This window comes from Giraffa tippelskirchi, chromosome 2, assembly GCF_054371585.1.
Source record: "Giraffa tippelskirchi isolate mGirTip1 chromosome 2, T2T-mGirTip1v1.2.pri, whole genome shotgun sequence".
Classification (NCBI taxonomy): Eukaryota; Metazoa; Chordata; class Mammalia; order Artiodactyla; family Giraffidae; genus Giraffa; species Giraffa tippelskirchi.
In genome coordinates this window covers 116,255,332-116,277,745 of record NC_137276.1, presented here as the reverse complement: position 1 = coordinate 116,277,745, position 22,414 = coordinate 116,255,332, and the positions used below count along the sequence as shown (strand labels likewise).

General features: G+C 48.8%; 2 protein-coding genes across 12 annotated transcripts in view; one reads left to right on the top strand and one right to left on the bottom strand.

The window, feature by feature from the left end:
- Positions 1-8,280, top strand: part of FSAF1 (40S small subunit processome assembly factor 1) — a 39,074-nt gene extending 30,794 nt beyond the window's left edge. For 3 of the 5 annotated variants that reach the window (XM_081570343.1, XM_081570344.1, XM_081570345.1), the window contains 4 exons: positions 5,076-5,171; positions 5,302-5,388; positions 5,970-6,022; positions 7,261-8,280. In XM_081570343.1, coding sequence (XP_081426469.1) covers positions 5,076-5,171; positions 5,302-5,388; positions 5,970-6,022; positions 7,261-7,399 — 375 coding nt within the window. In that variant the 3' untranslated portion in view covers positions 7,400-8,280. The remainder of the gene's footprint in view (positions 1-5,075; positions 5,172-5,301; positions 5,389-5,969; positions 6,023-7,260) is intronic. The other 2 variants (XM_081570347.1, XM_081570346.1) reach the window with 2 other exon arrangements.
- An 8,177-nt stretch (positions 8,281-16,457) lies between these two features.
- TRIM67 (tripartite motif containing 67) overlaps positions 16,458-22,414 on the bottom strand; it is a 63,935-nt gene continuing 57,978 nt past the window's right edge. For 4 of the 7 annotated variants that reach the window (XM_081570333.1, XM_081570334.1, XM_081570336.1 and 1 more), the window contains 4 exons: positions 22,065-22,203; positions 20,392-20,695; positions 18,435-18,597; positions 16,458-16,765 (listed from right to left, as the gene is read on the bottom strand). In XM_081570333.1, coding sequence (XP_081426459.1) covers positions 16,700-16,765; positions 18,435-18,597; positions 20,392-20,695; positions 22,065-22,203 — 672 coding nt within the window. In that variant the 3' untranslated portion in view covers positions 16,458-16,699. The remainder of the gene's footprint in view (positions 16,766-18,434; positions 18,598-20,391; positions 20,696-22,064; positions 22,204-22,414) is intronic. The other 3 variants (XM_081570337.1, XM_081570339.1, XM_081570338.1) reach the window with 2 other exon arrangements.

The window sequence follows — 22,414 nt, the reverse complement described above, 5'->3', positions numbered from 1 at the left end:
GATCAATCCAAGAAGAAGATAAAACAATTATAAATATATAGGCACCCAACATAGGAGCACCGCAATATGTAAGGCAAATGCCAACAAGTATGAAAGGGGAAATTAACAGTAACACAATAATAGTGGGAGACTTTAATACCCCACTCACACCTATGGATAGATCAACTAAACAGAAAATTAGCAAGGAAACAAACTTTAAATGATACAATGGATCAGTTATACCTAATTGATATCCATAGAACATTTCACCCTAAAACAATGAACTTCACCTTTTTCTCAAGTGCACACGGAACCTTCTCCAGGATAGATCACATCCTGGGCTATAAATCTAGCCTTGGTAAATTCACAAAAATTGAAATCATCTCAAGTATCTGTTCTGATCACAATGCAGTAAGATTAGATGTCAACTACAGGAAAAACTATTAAAAATACAAACCTATGGAGGCTAAACAACACACTTTTGAATAACCAACAAATCACAGAAGAAGTCAAAAAAGAAATCGAAATATCTATAGAAACAAACGAAAATGAAAACACAACAACCCAAAACCTATGGGATTCAGTAAAAGCAGTGCTAAGGGGAAACTTCATAGCAATCTAGGCTTACCTCAAGAAACAGAAGAAAGATCAAATAAATAACCTAACTCTACACCTAAAGTGAAAGTGAAGTGAAGTTGCTCAGTTGTGACCGACTCTTTCTGACCCCATGGACTGTATGTAGCCTATCGGGCTTCTCCGTCCATGGGATTTTCCAGGCAAGCATACTGGAGTAGGTTGCCATTTCCTTCTCCAGGGGATCTTCCCGACCCAGGGATCAAACCCAGGTCTCCTGCATTGCAGGCAGATGCTTTTACCCTTTGAGCCACCAGGGAAGCCCCAAAGCAACTAGAAAAAGAAGAAATGAAGCACCCCAGGGTTAGTAGAAGGAAAGAAATCGTAAAAATTAGGGCAGAAATAAATGAAAAAGAAACAAATGAGACCATAGCCAAAATGCTGCTAAGTCAGTTCAGTCGTGTCTGACTGTGTGCGACCCCCTAGATGGCAGCCCACCAGGCTCCCCTGTCCCTGGGATTCTCCAGGCAAGAGTACTGGAGTGGGTTGCTATTTCCTTCTCCAAGGAATGAAGTGAAAAGTGAAAGTGAAGTCGCTCAGTCGTGTCCGATTCCTAGTGACCCCATGAACTGCAGCCTACCAGGCTCCTCCATCCATGGGATTTTCCAGGCAAGAGGACTGGAGTGGGTTGCCATTGCCTTCTCTGATAGCCAAAATAAACAAAGCTAAAAGCTGGTTCTTTGAGAAGATAAATAAAATTGACAAACCATTAGCCAGACTCATCAAGAAAAAAAGGGAGAAGGATCAAATCAACAAAAATAGAAATGAAAATGGAGAAATCACAACAGACAACACAGAAATACAAAGGATCATAATAGACTACCATCAGCAACTATATGCCAATAAAATGGATAATTTGGAAAAAATGGACAAATTCTTGGAAAAGTATAACTTTCCAAAACTGAACCGGGAAGAAATAGAAAATCTTAACAGACCCATCACAAGCACTGATATCGAAACTATAATCAGAAATCTTCCAACAAACAAAAGCCTAGAGCCAGATCGCTTCACAGCTGAATTCTACCAAAAATTTAGAGAAGAGCTAACACCTATCCTACTCAAAGTCTTCCAGAAAATTGCAGAGAAAGATAAACTTCCCAATTCATTCTATGAGGCCACCATCACCCTAATACCAAAGCCAGACAAAGATACCACACAAAAAACAGAAAACTCCAGGCCAGTATCTCTGATGAACATACATGCAAAAATCCTCAACAAAATTCTAGCAAACAGAATCCAACAACATATTAAAAAGATCATACATCATGACCAAGTGGGCTTTATCCCAGGAATGCAAGGATTCTTCAGTATTCACAAATCAGTCAATATGATACACCATATTAACAAATTGAAAGATAAAAGCCATATGATTATCTCAATAGATGCAGAGAAAGCCTTTGACAAAATTCAACATCCATTTATGATAAAAACCCTCCAGAAAGCAGGAATAGAAGGAACATGCCTCAACATAATAAAAGCCATATTTGATAAACCCACAGCAAACATTATCCTCAATGGTGAAAAGTTGAAAGCATTTCCCCTAAAGTCAGGAACAAGGCAAGAGTGTCCACTCGCACCGCTGCTGTTTAACATAGTTTTGGAAGTTTTGGCCACAGCAATCAGAAAAAGAAATAAAAGGAATCCAGATTGGAAAAGAAGTAAAACTCTCACTGTTTGGAGATGACATGATCCTCTACATAGAAAACCCTAAGGACTCCACCAGAAAATTACTAGAGCTATTCAGTGAATGTAGTAAAGTTGCAGAATATACAATTAACACACAGAAATCCCTTGCTTACACTAACAGTGAGAAAAACAGAGAAATTAAGGAAATAATTCCATTCACCATTGTAACGAAAAAAATAAAATATTTAGGAATAAATCTACCTAAAGAAACAAAAGACCTATATACAGAAAACTATAAAACACTGATGAAAGAAATCAAAGAGGACACAAATAGATGGAGAAATATGCCATGTTCATGGATCAGAAGAATCAATATAGTGAAAATGAATATACTACCCAAAGCAATCTATAGATTCAATGCAATCCCTATCAAGCTACCAACAGTATTTTTCACAGAACTAAAACAAATAATTTCGCAATTTGTATGAAAACCTCAAATAGCCAAAGCAGTCTTGAGAAAGAAGAATGGAACTGGAAGAATCAACCTGCCTGACTTCAGGCTCTACTACAAAGCCACAGTCATCAAGACAGTATAGTACTGGCACAAACACAGAAATATAGATCAATGGAACAAAATAGAAAGCCCAGAGATAAATCCACGTACCTGTGGACACCATATCTTTGACAAAGGAGGCAAGAATATACAATGGAGAAAAGACAATGTCTTTAAGAAGTGGTGCTGGGAAAACTGGTCAACCACTTGTAAAAGAATGAAACTAGAACACTTTCTAACACCATACACAAAAATAAACTCAAAATGTATTAAAGATCTAAATGTAAGACCAGAAACTATAAAACTCCTAGAGGAAAAGTTAGGGAAAACACTCTGACGTAAATCATGTCAGGATCCTCTATGACCCACCTCCCAGAGTAATGGAAATAAAAGCAAAAATAAACAAATGGGACCTAATTAAACTTAAAAGCTTTGGCACAACAGAGGAAACTAGAGGCAAGGTGAAAAGACAGCCTTCAGAATGGGAGAAAATAATAGCAAACGAAGCAAGTGACAAAGAATTAATCTCAAAAATATACAAGCAGCTCATGCAGCTCAATAACAGAAAAATAAACGACCTAATCAAAAAATGGGCCAAAGAACTAAACAGACATTTCTCCAAAGAAGACATATAGATGGCTAACAAACACATGAAAAGATGCTCAACATGACTTATTATCAGAGAAATGCAAATAAAACCACAGTGAGGTACCATCTCATGCTGGTCAGAATGGCTGCCATCAAAAAGTCTACAAACAATAAATGCTGGAGAGGGTACGAAGAAAAAGTAACCCTCTTACACTGTTGGTGGGAATGCAGACTAGTATAGCCACTATGGAGAACAGTGTGGAGATTCCTTATGAAACTGGAAATAGAACTGCCATATGACCCAGCAATCCCACTACTGGGCATACACACCGAGGAAACCAGAATTGAAAGAGACATGTGTACCCCAGTGTTCAGCACAGCACTGTTTACAATAGCATGGACATGGAAGCAACCTAGATGTCCATTGGCAGACGAATAGATAAGAAAGTTGTGGTACATATACACAGTGGAATATTACTCAGCCATTAAAAAGAATACATTTGAATCAGTTCTAATGAGGTGGTTCAAACTGGAGCCTATTATACAGAGCAAAGTAAGTCAAAGAAAAACACCAACACAGTATACTAATGCATATATATGGAATTTAGAAAGATGGTAACGATGACCCTATATGCGAGACAGCAAAAGAGACACTGATGTAAAGAACAGACTTTTGGAGTCTGTGGGAGAAGGCGAGGGTGGGATGATTTGAGAGAATAGCATTGAAACATGTATATTATATGTGAAACAGATCACCAGTCCAGGTTCGATGCATGAGACAGGGTGCTCAGGGCTGGTGCACTGGATGACCCTGAGGGAGGGGATGGGGAGGGAGGTGGGAGGGAGAGTCAGGATGGGAACCACATGTACACCCATGGCTGATTCATGTCAATGTATGGCAGAAACCACCACAATATTGTAAAGTAATTAGCCTCCAATTAAAATAAATTAAAAATAAATAAATAAAAATGTGTGAGAAAAAAGATAGGAAGTAGTTCAGCTACCAAGAGTGGGTATTGGTGACTTTTTCTCTTTTACAATATGTTTTTTTTATATATAATGTATTTATTTATTTGGCTGCACTGAGTCTTAGTCGTGTTATGTGGGGTCTTTGGTTGTGGTGCACAGGGTATGGAGTGCTCGGGCTCATAGCTCCTTGGCCTGTGGGATTTTAGTTCCCTGACCAGGGATCAGACCCATATCCCCTGCGTTGCAAGGCAGATTTTTTAACCACTGCACCAGGGAAGTTCCAACAATGTTTTTAAAGAAAATGGACCTGTGTTTGAAGCTGCTGTGGTAAAGCGTTTCTTGGTGTGAGTAGATATGTCTCGGGAGGTGCTTTGTTGCCTTTGCGGTTAACAGCTTGTTTTAGGGCACATCTAAAGCACCACAGAGCTCTGTGGGTCCTCCTCGGTTTGTCAGTGATTTGTGCGCAGAGAAATCTCAGCTTCAGCTGCCTGCATTAAATGTGGGAGAATGGTTTGGGGAAGTCATGAACCTTTGTGAGAGACTCCGCAGAGCCGCTGACCTGCCACCATGACAGAACTCTTACACGGTGTAGCCGGCCACTGCAGGTCACACATAATAGCATTGGGGGTGTAGCACGTTGTCTCTGGTGGGCAGTACCCCTAGGGCTGTGTTCCCTTTGTGGGGTCTTTGTTAGGCACTTGGATCTGACTGTGCTTTGTGTCTGCAGGCTCGCTTGGAAGTGCACCGGTTTGGGATCACAGGCTATGGAAAAGGAAAGGAGAGAGTCCTGGAGCAGGAACGTGCCATTATGCTGGGTGCTCGGGTGAGGGGCTGCCTCTGCCTCCCACCCCCAGTGGGGTTTCGGAGGAGGGGAACACCTGAGCAAGGCAGGGTGGGGGATGCTGGGAAGTGTTTGCAAGATAAAAAATGATAAGTATCCTTTCTTGTTTCAGCCTCCCAAAAATAGTTATGTGAATTACAAGATTTTACAGGAGCACATCAAAGAAAAGAAGGCAGCAAAGGAAGAAGAAAAGAGAACGGTAGGTGTCATAGCCTCTTTATTAAACTAGAATGGAAAGATGGTGTCAGTTTGCCGCAGTGCAGTGCTGGACCCCTCTGGTCGGAAAGCAGTCTAGGCAACAACAAGCCTAGAGTTAAATAACCATTCTGTTCACTTCCTTGAGTCAGCTGCATTTTGCTTTACCAACCACGTAATCTGACTCATTTACATGAAAGGGTTGCTTTGAAATAGCAAACTCCTGTTCAGATACTATGAGCTACTTTGATCTTTTCTTATACCAAGTTGTTTCTTTTCTCTTTTGCATTGTGTAGAACACACGGGCTTATGACAAACCACAGGGGTATGCGGATGTTATCTTCCCTCCCTTTTGCTTAAAATGGAAGGTTTGACCTTTCTACTGTTCATTTTCTGTGAATGGCCTTTCACAGTCTTGAAAGGGTTTTAGGATGAAACTTTGAGTCTGTTATGTTTAATGTGCCTACTTGAAAAAATATTGAAAATAAATGGTATCTCTGTGGCTTTGGTGACAAATCTCTTGCCTTTTTTTAAATCTCCATTATCCATTGTGGATACATATTTTTTCTTTGATTCTGAAATCAGGCCAAGGACACAGATATTTTCAAGAAAAAGAAGAGGAAAGGGCAGGAAGACAGGTAAGTGATACTATTAGGCACTAGGGTGGGATGATTCGGATAAACATTTTGGTTAGTTCTAAAGCTAATACCTTGAATGGATGTGGTGTTTTCTAGCCTGGTACAGTGCTGCACTGTCTCTCTTTTATCCTAAGTCAAGCCCTTGGGGGGGCAGAAAGGATTTAGTGAATTGTCCAAGATGAGGTGACTCCCTCAGAATTGAAGCAGGAACCTATTTTCAAGCATCAGTCGTGCAGTGACTAATGGAAAAGCTGGGACTGAAGTTTCCAACAAGACCTCTGTTCCCTCCTAAGAGAGGTACTGCTGGGTCAGCATGACTCACGGGGTCTGTGCTGCCTGCCTGTCTACAACCCCCCAAGAGAGAGCACTGGGGTTTGAGTAGTGGAACCTTGATTTTCTGCCATTCTGCTTATTTCTTAGCTTTCGTTCAAGTACCTCGTTTCTCTCTCCTCAAATTGCTATTTCAAAATCTACTTTTGTCTACAGCTGGAAGCTGATGATTTGTTTCTGGCTGTGTGGTCTGTCGAGGTCCTGCTGTGTGCTGGGCGCATAGATGTTGGGGGTACAGCCGTGAGCACATTAAGGGTCTCTGCCCTGGAGGAGCTTACATTTTAGGGCGGGAAACGCATTAAAACCTATAAATAGATACATAAGGGCATGTCAGGTCCTGGCAGGCTTCGTGAAAGTGTTAGTCTCTCAGCTGTGTCGATTCTTTGCAGACCCCATGGACTATAGTCCACCAGGCTCCTCTGTCCATGGGATTTTCCAGGCAAGAATACTGGAGTGGGTTGCCATGCCCTCTTCCAGGAGATCTTCCCAACCCAGGGATCTAACCCAGGTATCCCGCATTGCAAGCAGATTCTTTACCATCTGAGTCACCAGGGAAGCTGGCCGGCTTCATGAGGAGGTTGAAGTTTAGCACACTGTGAGAGGATGTCACTGAGGGTGGGCTGCTGTGGTGTTCTAAGGAAGCCACATCTGAGTCTTGAGAACTGAATAAAGAGGAAGATCTGGAAAGACCTGGTAGCAGATTATTCAGGGTAGAAGAAACCAGTGTAAAGGCCCTGAGGCAGGAGGCAGTTCAGGGACCACAGGAAGGAGGGTGGTACTACATTGGGTCAGGGGCCATGCCTGGGAAGAGCTGAGTTCACAGGAGCAGACCCAGGTGGCCTGGTTGTGGTGCTGGAATCATTTTTTCAAAGCTTGATTATAGTAATTTTCTCTCACTTTAAATGTAGGAAATCAAAAAAGAAGAAGTCTGCTCCAAGTATTTTGTCAAGTGGATGGATTGGACAGGTTGGAAAATTCAAAAATGGGACATTGATTCTGAGCCAAGTTGATATCAAGAAAATAAATTCTTCCAGAGTGGCTAAATGACATTACTTTATAAAATAGAGAAGTGGGAAAGTGCCAAATGGACCGAAACTGGACCCCTACAAGACTTCCAGATTATTCTTATTTATTTTGTATTTCACAGACTGTTTTTTTCTTAAGGAAAAAAATTGAAATAATTAATTTCTAGCTGCTGAAGTATCTGTTTTTTTATGATAACCATATTGGGCCAACTGCAATGTGAATCTGAAGTCAGATTGTTGAGAAGAATGTTTAATATTCTCCACTGAGGTTCACTCAAGTTTCACTTTCACTGGTGCCTTGTGCGTTTACTTGTAGATATTTCATAATTTTACAGATTTGTAGATGCTAGTAATTAGCTTAAAATTGCTTTTTAATTTTCTAAAAATGTTTAATCATGAAAGAATTAAGAATGTGATAATTTGTCAGTTGTTTTATGGGAAAAGCAGTTTAAATTTTCAGCCTACCTAAGGTGTATAAAATATACCTTGTAAGAAGCTGTATAAATAAAACACAACTTTTTGGTAAAAATGAACATGACTATTAAAAAACACAACCAATAAGTTGAACAAATGTTATCTCCTTCAAAGTCATCACTTAGGGCAACCATACATACATTTTTAAATAGTGTTGCCCTTATTGAAAGTATTGGAACTTTTTAAAGCTTGTGACACTTAAAAAAAAGGTCTTCATTTTTGGCTGTTTTTTTTTTCCACTGTCCAAAAATTCAGATCCAAACCTAATAAATAATAAAGTTTTGGGGAGAACAGAGGGGTACTTTTCACCACTGACTGACTCTCTTAAGTGACTCATAAGTTGACTTGGAAGGCATTGACATTGTTCAAAATATGTTTTGAATTGAAGCAAAATTAGAAATGTTTTATTAAATTAAAACACTGGAAGTATTTTTTTTTCTGGTTTATTTTGACAGGCAGTGTTCATTAGGGTGTGTATTTTGGCAGATTTATGTTAATTAGTTCATTCATTTTGGCTGAGCTGAGTCTTCTGTCCCTGCATTGTTGCATGTGGGCTGCTCTCTAGTTGCCGTACAAGGGTTTCTCACTTGCGGTAGCTTCTTGTTGCAGAGCATGGGCTCTCGACACATGGGTTCAGTAGTTGTGGAGCGCAGGCTTAGTTGTTCTACAGCATGTGGGATCTTCCTGGACCAGGGATGGAACCACTGGCAGGTGGATTCCTAACCTAACCACTAAGACCACCAGCGGAGTCCTTGGCAGTTTTTAAGTGTTTTTTTTTTTTTTAAGAAGGTGTAGAAGATCCCAAACATGACAGAGCCCTAGGAGAAATCCGAAGAGCTAGAAATGACCTACTGGAGTGGGTACCCAGTCAGTTTAACTCATTTTCTTATTGACAGGGAGCCAGGAAACCTAGCAGTCCCACCTCACCCACCTCCCATGAGCCTTTGTGGCTCAGATAACAGCACTTGGCCCAACTCTCGACCAGAGTCCCAGGCTAGTCAATTCTGGAAAAGCATGCAAGCTCCGAGTGTAAATTGCTTTCCTTGTTTCTTGTTTCACCTTTCAATTTATGGAGTAAATACAGAGGAGCCATGTGACCACTGGGTGCTCTGGAAATACTCAGGTCTAAGGGCCACAAGCAAGCCTGCATGATCAGGACTGATGATCATAAGACCATGCTGTTTACTTCCCCGTTCATGAAGCTTCCTCCAGCAAAGGCTAGCAGCATAGAGGAGTGACGATGGAGAACACTGCTACCGTGGAAGGAGCCCACGCTTGGGGGAGCTTAAGTGCTTCCTTGCTATGTCTTCCATACTCAGCACCCTTCCCCCTTCGCAGGGCGTCTCCCTGATGGACACACCTGGGTGGATCGGTCCTGGTACCATACAACACTGCCACCTGCCCTTAATCCTATGCACCCGCTTAAGGAACTCGTGATTCCCATCCCCACAGCTCTTGGCCTTGTGGACGAAGAAGGAAGCAGAGAGCACAGCTGTGTTCCACTGAACCAAAGCTCTTGCTCGGGCAACAATGGGCACCAGCTTGCAGAGGTAACTGACCCTCCTGATCCAAGCGGAGGCAGGGCTACAGTCACCCAGGGAGCAGGGAGGAGTCTGCTCCCAGGTGGTCACCCAGATGTCTCCAGTGCTCCCTGTCCCCAGTGTTGGTGGTAAGTAGACAAGCGTGGGAACCCTGGACTGAGAAGGGCCTGGCAACCTGAAGCTCAGGTCTTCCCTGCCCCCTCCCCTCCAGGGGATGAGAGTCTGGATCAGGGGTGCTGCGTGAGGGTGGAAGGAGTCCAGGCAAACGGTGAGGGTCTGTGCAGCTCCAGGACCAGCCAGCCTTCTTGGTCTAGCTTTCCTCACTGCAACTCTGAAGGAGCTTCTCCCTAAACTTCAGGGAAACCAGTGTGGCACAAGGCATGGACTGGTGGGCCCTGCCATGTCCCTCCTGACCCTCTGCCAAGACCGCTGAGGTACCTGCTTCAGCAGTTAGCTCTTCTCAGGGATGCTAACCCCCTTTAACGTCCCAGGCAGCGATGACTGACGTGAAGGTGTTAGAGCCCAGATGTTAGCAGCAGACTCTGGGTGACTGAGCTGAATGGCTGAGGCCTTTGCTGGGTCTCCCTTGGCCAGATTCTGCTTCCTTCTCTTTATGTTGATGCCAAGAGTTCCCTCTAAGGGACATCCTGCTCTCTGCTCTCAGAGTCCGCAACTACCCCTGAAACCTGGCTAAACCACTCTGTGGTCTAGCAGGTGACAGAAGGCTGAGACCAGGTCACTGGCTGTGGGAGCATGGGAGACAGCTGTTCTTGGGAATTTGAGAAAAGTGACAGAGTTTTCAGTCAGACTCCAGGCTCAGTCTGTGGGTGAAGGGGCTGGTCAGTCTCCTTCATCCTCCCAGGTCAATTAGGACATTTTCCCCAAATCTTAGCTTCCACTTGCAGCCCATGATCAACTTTTCATTCATGAATTTATCTCAACCATGTGTTAACTCTTACCAATTTCTTGCAAAAATGAGTTTCATGAACTGTTTGAGATGGTACCTTATAATTGAGAGTCATATGGTGCTAGTGGTAAAGAACCCACCTGCCAACGCAGGAGACATAAAAGAAATGAGTTCGATCCCTGCGTCAGGAAGATCCCCTGGAGGAGGGCGTGGCAACCCACTCTAGTATTCTTGCCTGGAGAATCCCATGGACAGAGGACCCTGGCAGGCTACAGTCCATGGAGTCACAAAGAGTCAGACATGACAGTGACTTAGCATGCAGCACATGTAATCACCTCATGATTTCCTGAGCACACGCAGAGAAGCACATTGACCTTGGGCCTCCCCTGGCCCCAACCCCACCGCACCGCAGCTTCTGCCCCATCCAGCTGGCACTTAGGCCACTTTGAAGAGAGGCAGACCTTCCTGCTGAGCAGTAAGCACAGATCAGACCTTGTCTTTCAGCTGTTGGCAGTGTCAAAAGAATTTATTTCAAATCTGCTTAAGGTTTTGGTAAAACTCAAGTTTTCCAAAAGGCGATACACAAAGTCCAACCAACCCCCAAAGACCAGAAAGCACAGTGTTTGCAATTCAAAAAATATAAACGCTTGGGATACCAATACAAAAATTAGAAAAAAGTTGCATACCTTCCCCCCACCTCCCTCCTCTGGGTTTCCAGTGGAATGTGAACACCAACGGGAACCAAGAGCTGCCACCCAAAGGCAGCAACTCCCAACAGAAAGTGGATGCAGTGGGGGAGGAGCGGGGGAGGGAGAGAGCAGGGTAAAGAAAGACAGGAAGATGGAGGTTCCGTCATCAACAGCTAAAACAAGGACACGAAGCTTTTTGCTACTTTGAAAATTCCTTTGCCAACATTAGACACACATCTCTCATGCTTAATACAACAGTTGAGTGCAAAAGCAGCAATTCTACATCATGCATTTAACGTTCTCTGCTTTGCTCACTCTGCACTTCTTCTTGGTGCTGAGAAAACCCCAGGGCCTGAGACATCCAGTCACCACTGAGGAGCTGGAAGGGCCCTTCCCCAGTTGCGGCCTCACCCAGGAAAACACCCATTGCGCTCCCGTGTCCACAGCTGCCAGCAGTCACATTTCTAGACCCAAAGCCTGTCTCAGATTCTCTCCTTGGAAGCTTCCTGAGGTCCTAGTCTGGGGAGTGGTGCCCAGGAGCTCCCTGGGTCTCCCAGCACCCGGGCCAGGCAGCCCTCTGCGCCCTTTGAGAGAAAGTGATGCCTCCTGGCTTAGAGACTTGCCTGTAGTCTCAGCTCCCAGCTACTCTGACTCAAGTCAACATCATTCATCAAGAAATCCATGAACCCCCACACACACACAACAGGCAGTGCAGGTGAGTCCCAGCCCGTGGGGACACCAGGCCCTCCACCTTTTAGGCCAACCTGCCTTCCAGACCGTAGCTCGATTGTGTGCCTTCTCATGCTTAGATGTTGGTTTTCAAAGCCATTCCTTCTGCAGAGATCTTTGAAAACAGGAGAAATATCGTCAGCTGAAGGTCCCCTTAAATGAGAGCTAAGATAACCACAAAGGCAAGAAGGCTGTCACTCTCTCTCCATGTTTCAAGGCAGCTTCTGCATGTAGATGCTTAGCCTGCGTACAGTGCTTCACACAGTGCCATCAAAGCAGGCCGTTCTGAGAACGGGAGCGGTTGTCCTGTCGCTCTCTGTGCTCAGATGAATCTGGTTTTATGCACTCCTGGCCAGGCAGCTGTGTAATCAACACGTGCTGCTGGATGGCAGACATGTCAGACGAGGCTCAGGAACGTCACCGCGCAAGCTCTGTCCTCCAAGTGTGAACCATTGGCCTGGACTCGGTAGATGCAAGTCTCCACTTTGTTCTTTAAGAAGCGTTACTCTACGATCATCACAACACACCAGAGGAGGTAGGTGAGTGTGACTGCGCCCACATCCAGGTGGGGAGACCGAGGCACAGAGAGACTGAAGAGGTTCGGCCCCACCCGAACTGGGTCGAAAGGCATTTCTGATGGCTGAGCCTGGCATTCTCCCCCAAACCCACCCTTCTCTGTTTTATAGTCCATTTAAAGTGAAAGTCGTGGATCAATGAATGTAACGATGAATAGCCAGGAGCTCCTGGCTTGCTTGAGAAAGAAACACTGTGGTTTCCAGGATTTGCATAGGCCTTGAGTAGCTTCCTGATGATGCCTGATTTGATGTTTTGACCAGTTGCAGGCCACACACCTACTAAGACGTTCCTGCAGCTTCTAGTAAGAAGTGGGCAGGGAAGAATGTGGATGAGGAGTGTTGCTTTCTGGGAATGATGGTGGGTTGGAGATCCTTCAGGAATACAAAGTGAGACCTGATGGGCTGGCCTCGGTGAGAGGCTCCTCCGTTTTCCTGCCCTGTCCCTTCTGGCGGGACACTGCAGACTTGGGAAGGCCTGGCCATGGGTGTTAGGATGAAGCCCACAGGTTTGCAGTTCAGGCTTTCTGGGGACCAGAGCGTGGATGCCCCACACACCACTCTGTGCATCAACCCATGACAAACTGCTAGCATAACCCAGTGGTTCTCAGCCAGGGAGTCCCCTGGGCATACTTGGCAACGTCTGTAGATCCTTTTAAAGCTTTTTTTTTTTAATTAGCTATTTTTAAAATATACTTAATTATTTATTTTTGGCTGCACTGGGTCTTTGCTGCTGTGCATGATTGCAGCGAGTGGGGGCTATCCCTGGTTGTGGTACGCAGGCTTCTCACTACACGGGCTTCTCTTGTTGCAGAGCATGGGTTCGAGAGTGTGTAGGCTTCTTGGGCTTAGTTGCCCTGCAGCATGTGGGATCTTCCCGGACCAGGGATTGAACCCATGTCCCCTGCATTGGCAGGTGAATTCTTAACCACTGGACCACCAGGGAAGTCCTGTAGACACTTGTAGGTGTCACAACTGACTTGGGGCACTACTGGCATCTACTGAGGGGAGGTCAAGGATGCTTCTAAACATCCTGTGGTGCACAGGACAGGCCCCCGCTGTGCCAAATGTCAATAGTGCTGAGGCTGAGAACTCCTGGCATCACCCGCAGCCTTGCAATAGTTTTTCAGTGTTGACGTGCTGAGTGCTTTGGGGATTGTATGTGGATACGATACCTCACAGCCAGCAGCAGCTTCATCTATAAGCAACCTACTCACCTGTTCTGAAATGTGCCTTCTCAGGGGACCAAGCCTTTCAACTAAGGCTTGGATACAAATATCCCTGGAAGAAGTACACATGGATCCTGCATCCTGGTCCCTTCTTGAGAATGCTCTGGTAGGCAGAGGGCTGGAGCACCAGAGGGGCAGGGGGCCATGGGGCACCTGAGGGCGCTGTCGAAACTACAGAGTACGTATAGTGCTGAAGACTCATCCTAGACTATGTACAGTTTTATAGGTTTCAGGTTAGTTACTCTGTGTGGCAGGTGACTGATGTTGCTTTAACTGGGATCATTATTTTCCCAAATAGGACAGAGCGGGAAAAGGGGCTGTGTGTGATGTCTTACCTTGCTTTGAATTAGGAGCTTGGGTGCTATGCAGTGAGATGCTATTGGATAATTTTTAAAGAGATTAATTCTAAAAAGAAAGGCATACACTTTGACCAAACCTGCTCGCTAGCAAAGAACAAACTGCAGAACTATGTGGCTGGGGCATTATTTACAATGAAATGGAACTTGACATCTTAAATTAGTTTAAATTCCTTTTTCACTGAAACTGCTCAATAGAAAAACACCAAGTTATCCTTCAACCAAAGCATCATCTTGATACCACCTTATGTACAGAGATGACACCACATTGTAAAGGAACAAGGAATTTGATGGCAGATGAGAATCCCTGCAGTAGCTCTGAATCCTGGGCTTCTTGAGAGGGTAACACGAACCATGAGTTGTTGTTGAGTCCCTCCTTCATTCTACTGGTCCCTCAAGAACACGTGGACCCGCCTTCTCTCTGTGGTCCATTCTTGTTCCTAGAAGTTGTTTTGTGCCAAGGACAGGAGAGTGGCTGTCGGACCACTTGACGTGGTGCTCAGTATCAGCTGTATTTCTTCTGGCCCCGGAGGAACCGGGAAAGGCAGGTGCTCACCTGTGCCTGCACTCACAGGGCCTTGGGGCCGCTGCTGCTGCTGGTGGGAAGGAAGTCATGTTCTTTCTCAAGAGGCCTTCCTCCTCCCTTGCCCTTCTCCCTCTGACCTGGATAATGCTCTCCCAAGGGTGCCACCAAGTGCTGGTTGATCCCAAGGAGCTCCTCCCCAAAGACGCAGAGCCAGGGTTGCAGGGTCACCCAGCTTCGATGATCCTGGGAGCTCCCAGCCTCTCGCCCAGACTCCACTGAAAGGAGCCACTTCCGCTGGGCTGTCCTGTGGCCACCTTCCCAGTCACACCTCACTCCCAGCTCACTGAGCTTGTCTTTCCCCAAAGACACTCCCAATGCTGATGCCTCTGGACCTGCCGGCCTCGGCTTCCTGCCCCAGGAAGGCAGGGGCTCCTCTGGGGCCTCCAGTCTTCAAGAACTTTCCCCACCCTCCAAGGGGAGTCCCCCAGAGCCGTGGCCCAGGAGTGAGATGAAAGAATGCTGGGAGCGGAGAAGAGACAGGCACCTGTGAGGATGCGGATGGGCCATGCGCATCACCTGCTGGGCTCTGGCTGGAGCTTTGCAGGGTGTGGGGCACCCCCTTGTGCCCTGGGAACCACCTGCTGGATGAAAATGAGGAGGCTGGACCTCGACTGAGTGGATGGCTGCCAGGACCTGGGCAGCAGGGGCTTAAACAGCACCAGGAGGCTCCTGCAGACATGAGCCGGCCAGTCTCCCTGGCCACCTTGGTGGACACAGTTGGACCGGCAGTCTTCCATCTGGGAGCAGGGTGTTGAGGTAGGATAGTCGGATCTGCTGAATAGAGGCTAGTCGGATCTGCACAGCGCTGGCCGGGCTGACTTGGAAAGCAAGTGCAGCATCTAAACGAGCAGGTAGGACCAAGTAAACACAGTTGGTGCCGGTTTACAGGCTAAGTTTTATAAAAATCCAAGCCAGCAAATAGACAAGTTACTCCTTGACCTCAAAAATAATGCTTGATAAAATATATTCTTTTAAAAAGGAGAGAGAAAGGCTTACTACCAGTTGGAGAGGGAGGTGGCAGGCACCAAGGAAGAAGAGACGGGGAGGAGAGCAGAGGGGCGCAGCTGGGCTCAGACCCCGGAGCAGGCTCTTTTCGAGAGGCGGACTCAAGGGAGAAGGTTAGCGTTCCCAGCAGGGAGGGGCGGGCTCACCCCAGAGCCCCACCCCGGCTACGTGGACCCCTCACACCGAGGAAGGGGGAAGACCGGGAACATGATAGTGACAACTGTTTCCTGCCTTCTGCAGAGTCCTGCCCGCCCCACCAGGGCACAGACTCCCCTGCCATCGAGCCACTTCTTGTTCTCCCGATGCTCTCATGGTGGCAGTGGATGGTCTCAAAGTGAAGGTGGACTGGGAATAAGAGGCTTCCTCAGGGCCTCCCATCTCATGAGTCTGAGAGCCTCGAAGCTCGGAAGAGTAACTCGGGTTTGTGGCTAACTTCTGGAGGAGCCAGCTCAGGAAAAAGGCCATCACCAGGTGGAGACTCAACACACAGTGATTCAGATTCCAGGGTTATGTGTTTAAGAACTGAGCGAATGAATTTTAGCAGACTGGTGTGTGTGTGCACGTGTGTGTGTGAGGAGGTGGGGGTGGGGAGAGAGACTGGTTGATTAATGAAGGACCTAAGGAAACTGTTTGAAAAAGTTCTCAGCGGTTCAATAGGAGCGGTAAAGATCACGATGAATAATTAACGTCCCTCTCTGTCCACCCTGGCTTTGTCTGCAAGTGGCGTAACACACTGGATATGCCAGAACTAAAGACCTAAAGGATAACACTTCCTGACAGAGATGGGAGCCGGCACCCTTTGTTCTCTGAAGCAGTGCATCCAGCAAAGACTTGACACCAAGGATACAGGATTTCCAAGTGTCCCCCGTCTCCTGCTCTCAGGATGCTCATCACAGGGTCTGCTCTCCCCTTGCCCCACTCCCTGCCCCCCGCAAAAGACAAGCATTGAATACAGAAGGCAGGAAACCAAACAAAACCCCGAATACTTCCTCGCTGTCTTGACAAACGTCCTTCTTCGTATCTGTAATGCCCAGTGGAACGACAGGAAGCACCCGTGTTCACCACCATCTGTGGCCTCAGTGAGCATGGCCTGCAGACATTCTCCGTCCCTCAAAGAAAGTGGGTCTCTAAAATGCTCAGCAGCTGCTGGGTTGCACCTGGGATATGGCTGTGCTGCCCTTGGGGGTTATGTGAGTGCAGTGAGGGACGGCCATGCAGAGCAGGACCTCGCAGGCTAGTTGCCTGACAGCTTTGGCCGCCCCAGATTCGTTGGCACTTCCAATCCCGTGTGCAGGGTGACCTGGAAAAGAAGACGTGGTGATCGAGTGCAGAGCGGCCCCTGTGAAACCTCAATGCACACAGCTCAGCAGCCATGCACTGCCCTCTGCTCTAGGATCACCATGGGCAGCAGCCTGGCTTCTCTGTGCTGTGGAATCTGCTATTTATCATGCTCAGCATCATTACCATCAGGCCCAGGAGCTTGCTGGTCTTTGCCTCTTTCCTCACAGTGAGAACCGCATACTGCCTGGTTCCCATGCTGCCCCAGCCGCCAGGAGCCTCAGCAAGGCTGAGGTTCTTTGCCGCAGGGCGACTTGGGCCCAGGGTTTATATTTGTTTCTGCTTTCTTTCCATGGCCCTCTTTCCTTTCCTACATTTGTTTTCTTAACCCTGTGTAAGAACAGCCCATACTTCAGGCTGCCTCAGAGCTCTTTTGCAAATGAGTGGAGGCACAAATCAATCAAGAGCTTCCCAGGTGGCACTAGTGGTAAAGAACCCATCTGCCAGTGCAGGATACATAAAAGATGTGGGTTCGATCCCTGGGTTGGGAAGATCCCCTGGAGAAGGCCATGGCAACCCACTCCACTATTCTTGCCTGGACAATCCCATGGACAGAGGAGCCTGGCAGACAATATTCCATAGAGTCTCAAAGAGTCAGACACAGCTCAGAGACTGAGCACACACAATGCATTGATTGATTTGTGCGTGAGTGGACGCTAAGTTCCTTCTGTTGTGTCTGACTCTTTGCGACCCCATGGACTCTAGCCCACCAGGCTCCTCTGACCACAGGGATTCTCAGGCAAGAATACTGGAATGTGCTGCTCTCTTCTTCTCCAGGGGATCTTCTCAACCCAGGGATTGAACCTACATCTCCTGCATTGGCAGGTAGATTCTTTACCACTGCACCACCCCACAATCAATAAGGGATAATGCTCAGAGTCAGTGGACACCTTGAAGCAGAGCTTTGCCCCCAACCCCATACTTCCCAGGGGGAAGCCGTGTGTGGGAAACAAAGGCTGGCACACCACCCACGCGTCCCTCCACGCTCCTCTCTGTCCCACACACCCTCGTGGGGCTCCTGAGCAGGTGGCCCCCCAGGACTAGACATCCCTGGGAGGATGCTTGCTTTCTGAGGGAACCAGAGGGGTAGGGATGGGATGGGAGTAAATCCTTCGGCGTGGTCTCTCCCCAACTCTCCCTCCTTTTGGAGAAAAGCCACGTGAGGCCCAGCACACACCTGGCCACCAGGGCCCTGCAGGACAGGAGGCACTGACTTTCCTGTCTAGCAGCTTTCCCAGAACATGTAGTCAGGACTTGCCTGCCTCCTACACCCTCGCTGCCCCTCCGTCCCCCTGCTTGTCCACAAACAGCCACCTCTGCTTCTCTTAAGGGGACAAGTAAGGATTCATTACGCCTGAGGAGACTGTCTCCAGGTGAGGCCCAGGTGGGCGGTAGGTAAGCTCCTGGCCAGGCAGCATGCCATCGGCTTCTTTAGAGCCCTCTTTGTCCAGCACACCTTGGAGGCCCACGGGCAGCGGGGGTGGGGGACTGGGACTGGCAGGTGGGTTCCGGTCCCAGGCCGGAACTCCTGGGGCCACCTGCAGGAGCACTGAGGTGGGCATAGAGCACTGACAGCCCCTGGAGCTGACTCGGCCCAGCGCTGCAGTCCAGGGAGGTTGGTTCCTCGATACCTGAACGTTGCGGTTGAGGCTGAGGGCTGGCATGAAGACCCCGTCCACGTGGCTGAAGGCCGTGGGGCCCTGCTGCTGCCCATTGATGAAGAAGGTCAGAGTGTGCTTATTCAGGTCCAGTAGCACGCCCACAGTGGCCCCCTTGCACACACCACCTTCCGTCCTGGGAAGAAAAGCCAGGGTGGAGGTGAGGACAGGAGAATCAGCTAAAGGATGCTGGGGACCTCCTCGCCTAGAAACACAATGCCCCCAGTGGGGAGGGAGCTGGTCATCCCCCAGGACCCGTCATAGAGCAAAGGGCGAAAATTGTGCCCGTCATGGTAAATGTTGTGACGCTGCATTTCATGGTGGTTTGGATTCACACCCACTGGGTGGGGAGAGTCTTTGGGTGGGCAGCACCCTCACCTGTCTCCTTCCTGGGGGTGGGCGGGCCGAGTCCATTAGACTCTCTCCTCCCTTAGCTAAGGTTGAGGTCCCCCTTGACACAGGCCGCTCTGCTCTGATCAGAAAACCATTTTTGTTCTTTCCTGATTGGGAACGAGCTAGTCAGCTGGAGAGCTGGTCAGCTGATGGTGGGCTGAGAGCATGGGAAATGGCGAGGAGTGCTGGGTGGGTGTCGTCAGAAGGCAGGGCAGGACCTGGGGCGGGACACTGCTGGTGGGAGTGGGACCTGCAAGTGGGCCTGTGGTGCTGTTCAGGCACTGACCAACGGGTGGCGGTAATGACCCGCCTGAGGCACAGGAAGGAGTCCCACCAAGCATCTCCCCTCAGGTCTGGCCCAGCCCAGCCCCCTCTCCACCCTTCCCCCAGAACTGGAACCTGGGTCCTGAGTTAAGCCCTGATACCATCTCTAATTAGCCCCAAGACTTGGACATTAACCTTAAGCCATGATCTCATAATCTGCCAAATGGTGATAACTATCAAACTTTCCTGAGGCCCAAATGAAATCCCATGAGCCAGGTGCTTCCCACAGCACATCTTGATAAATGCTCCTTGTTGTCACTCCCACCCTAGAGTATCTAGGCTCCTGCTTGGCCTGAGCAAGCAGAGAGGGCTCTGGTGGGCCTGGACCCGTGTGGCCTGTGAGGCCTGTGAACGGACGGCTGGGCAGGGCCGCCCTCAGCACCCGGGGAGGAGCTGCCTGCTGTCACCCCAGGCCTATGGAGAGGGGGGTCACAGCTGGTGAAAAGGCCAATGGTAGGGGTCCCATCTGTCCTTAGCCCCCGGGGATCCTCCAGCAAGTCCCTGTCCCAGGCCGGAACTCCTGGGGCCACCTGCAGGAGCACTGAGGTGGGCATAGAGCACTGACAGCCCCTGGAGCTGACTCGGCCCAGCGCTGCAGTCCAGGGAGGTTGGTTCCTTGGGGCCTCTCGCCTCTCCCAGCAGGGGTGACAGCCCTCAGCAGACCAGGAAGGAGACCCCACAGAGAGGAGGTGGCTTGGAGGGCCACAACCCTCCAGTACTGGGTCTAGGGTTTCCCCCAGGATCAGAGGTTCCTGTGTCTGGCCTGGTAACACCACTCTCCCAGGCCAGCCTCAGGGCAAGGCAGTGCTGGGGCTGCCTGGAACAGAGCTGGCTGCAGTGATGGCCCCGAAGGTGCTGCACCTCCTGCCTGCCTGTTTCAAGGCCCTGTGGTTGTGTGGCAGGAGTTCCATGGTGACTCAGGCTGGGCCGACGGGTGTGGAGGAAAGTGCAGCAGAGCCTAGAGGAGAACTGGAGCCCAGGGCTGATGGAACCTGGCCTCGGGGCTCACTGAGTGGCCTGCACACCCACCAGCTCCACACTCTGTCATATGCTCCCATCTGGGCTGCAGGCCAGCGGTCACTTCTCCCTGGGAACTGGACACCAAAGTGGCCAAGAACACTGCCCCCCACCCCGTCCTGATGAACTTGGGAAGAGCAGGAGGACCTGGACCTCAAGCCTCATTTAGGGGGAGGGCAGGGAGCAGGGAGCGCACCTGTTGGTGTGAGAGTTGCAGTGCATGAACCAGCTGCGGTTGTTGTCCACGTACATGGCCCAGGCCTTGTCATCCTTGCCCAGCATCATGTCCTTGACCACGTTGGCCCTGGCCACCCCAAAGGCGGGGTCCGGGTGGTTGTCATAGCGGTCCACGTGCAGCTCCCAGTAGTGCACACCCTTGGAGAAGGCCGCCGTGCCCAGTACCACCCGGTCATCGTAGCTACTACAGGTGGCTGTCTGGTTGTCGTTGGATAAAATGATGTCCCGGTGCCCAGAGTTGGGGTCAAACGTGAACCAGGCCACTGGAAAGGAAGGGGTGGGAGAGAGGGGCAGGGTTGGGGTGAACTTGCTGGCAGCCTCTGACCTGGGCTCGGAGACAGACTCACAGGCATCTCTCAGGAAGTGGGCACATGGCGTTGAGTGTTCTTCCCTGTTCAATTCACGCATGCACATACAGATTCATGCTCTCTCCTCTGTGTTCATCCAGGTGCCCAATCCCATGACCCAGCTGTGCCAAGTACACAGACATTCAGGCCCCCATCTAAATGCTCTCATGGAGTCTTGGTTTCTACAGCACTTACACACATTTTGGGCGCTATTATGAGTAAGCGTAGACATCCAGCCCTGCGTCATGGGAGAGAGACTCGAGAGGCAGAGAGATGAAGTGGGGTCACCAAAGCCCCGAGCTCCATCTTCCATCCACAGCCTGCTGGCAGGTGAGGGCGTCTAGGGGCACACAGCTGGGGAGCCCATCCCAGAGGACAACACCATCTGCCCTGTCCCTGGGAGACGGTTCAGGCTGTCACGTATTCTCAGGGCAGCCAGAGGATGGGCTGGGATAAGTGAAAGTGCTAGTTGCTCAGCCATGTCTGATTCTTTGTGACCATATGAACTGTAGCCCACCAGGCTCCTCTGTCCATGGGATTCTCCAGGCAAGAATGCTGGAGTGGGTTGTCATGCCCTCCCTCCAGGCAATCTTCCTGACCCAGGGATCGAACGTGCGTTTCTTGTGTCTCTTGCATTGCAGGTGGATTCTTTACCCGCTGAGCCATCAAGAAAGCCCTGGGACAAACATTGACAGTAACACAGGGGTGATACCCTCCAGGGATCCCTGAGGCCTGCCAGATACATGTTCGCTGTAGCAGACCAGACCTTACATCATCCCTCGATGCTTAGGATTCACATGATCAAAATCCAGTGGAATGTGGATATGCTCTTATTGCCTGAAACCTGAAAGGACACAGCAAGGTCTGCAGCACTCAGATCTGAGCTCTTGTACTGGGTGCTCGAGGGGCAAGTTCCTCCTGGCAGCCGCCTGCCTTCTATTCTCTGGGACATCCCACCCACTCTTGGCCCCTTGGAAGTGAGACTACACAGGGATTGTAGTCTCTCTGTGCCTCTCAACCTCTAGTCTCACTTTCCAGGTCCAGCAAGTGGGCTGAAGGAATGTCTCTTTCCTTTGTGATGGGTGGGCAGGGAGCAGGCAAGCAGCAAGGTGAGCGGATTAGGCGCAGGGCTGGAGGAGACGGACTCACTCAGCTGCCACCTCTTTCCTTTACCCTTCATGCCTCCCTCACCAGCAACACACAGATTGTCCCTGTCCATCTGTCTGCCCATCTGATACGTGGGCTGGGCCTGAATCTGCTTCCCCTGAGACACCCCAGTGCTCACCGTCGGACGTCTGCAGGACCACAGTCTTACTGTAGGGCCCAACGCCGGAGGAGTTGAAAGCCTTGACCCTGGCATTGTATGTGCTGTTGAAGTGAAGGCCGTCGATGGTACACAGGGTCTCTTTGCCAACGTACACCTCCTGGAAGAGACACAGACAACTCATCAGGTGCCCCTGTTATGTGGGAAATTTCTCTTAGCCACATGTTGCATCGAAAGTGCTATCATCCCAAGACTGCTATTTTTAAAATTTATTTATTTATTTTAATTGCAGGCTAATTACTTTACACTATTTTGGTGGTTTTTGCCACACACTGACATGAATCAGCCATGGGTGTACCTGTGTCTCCCTG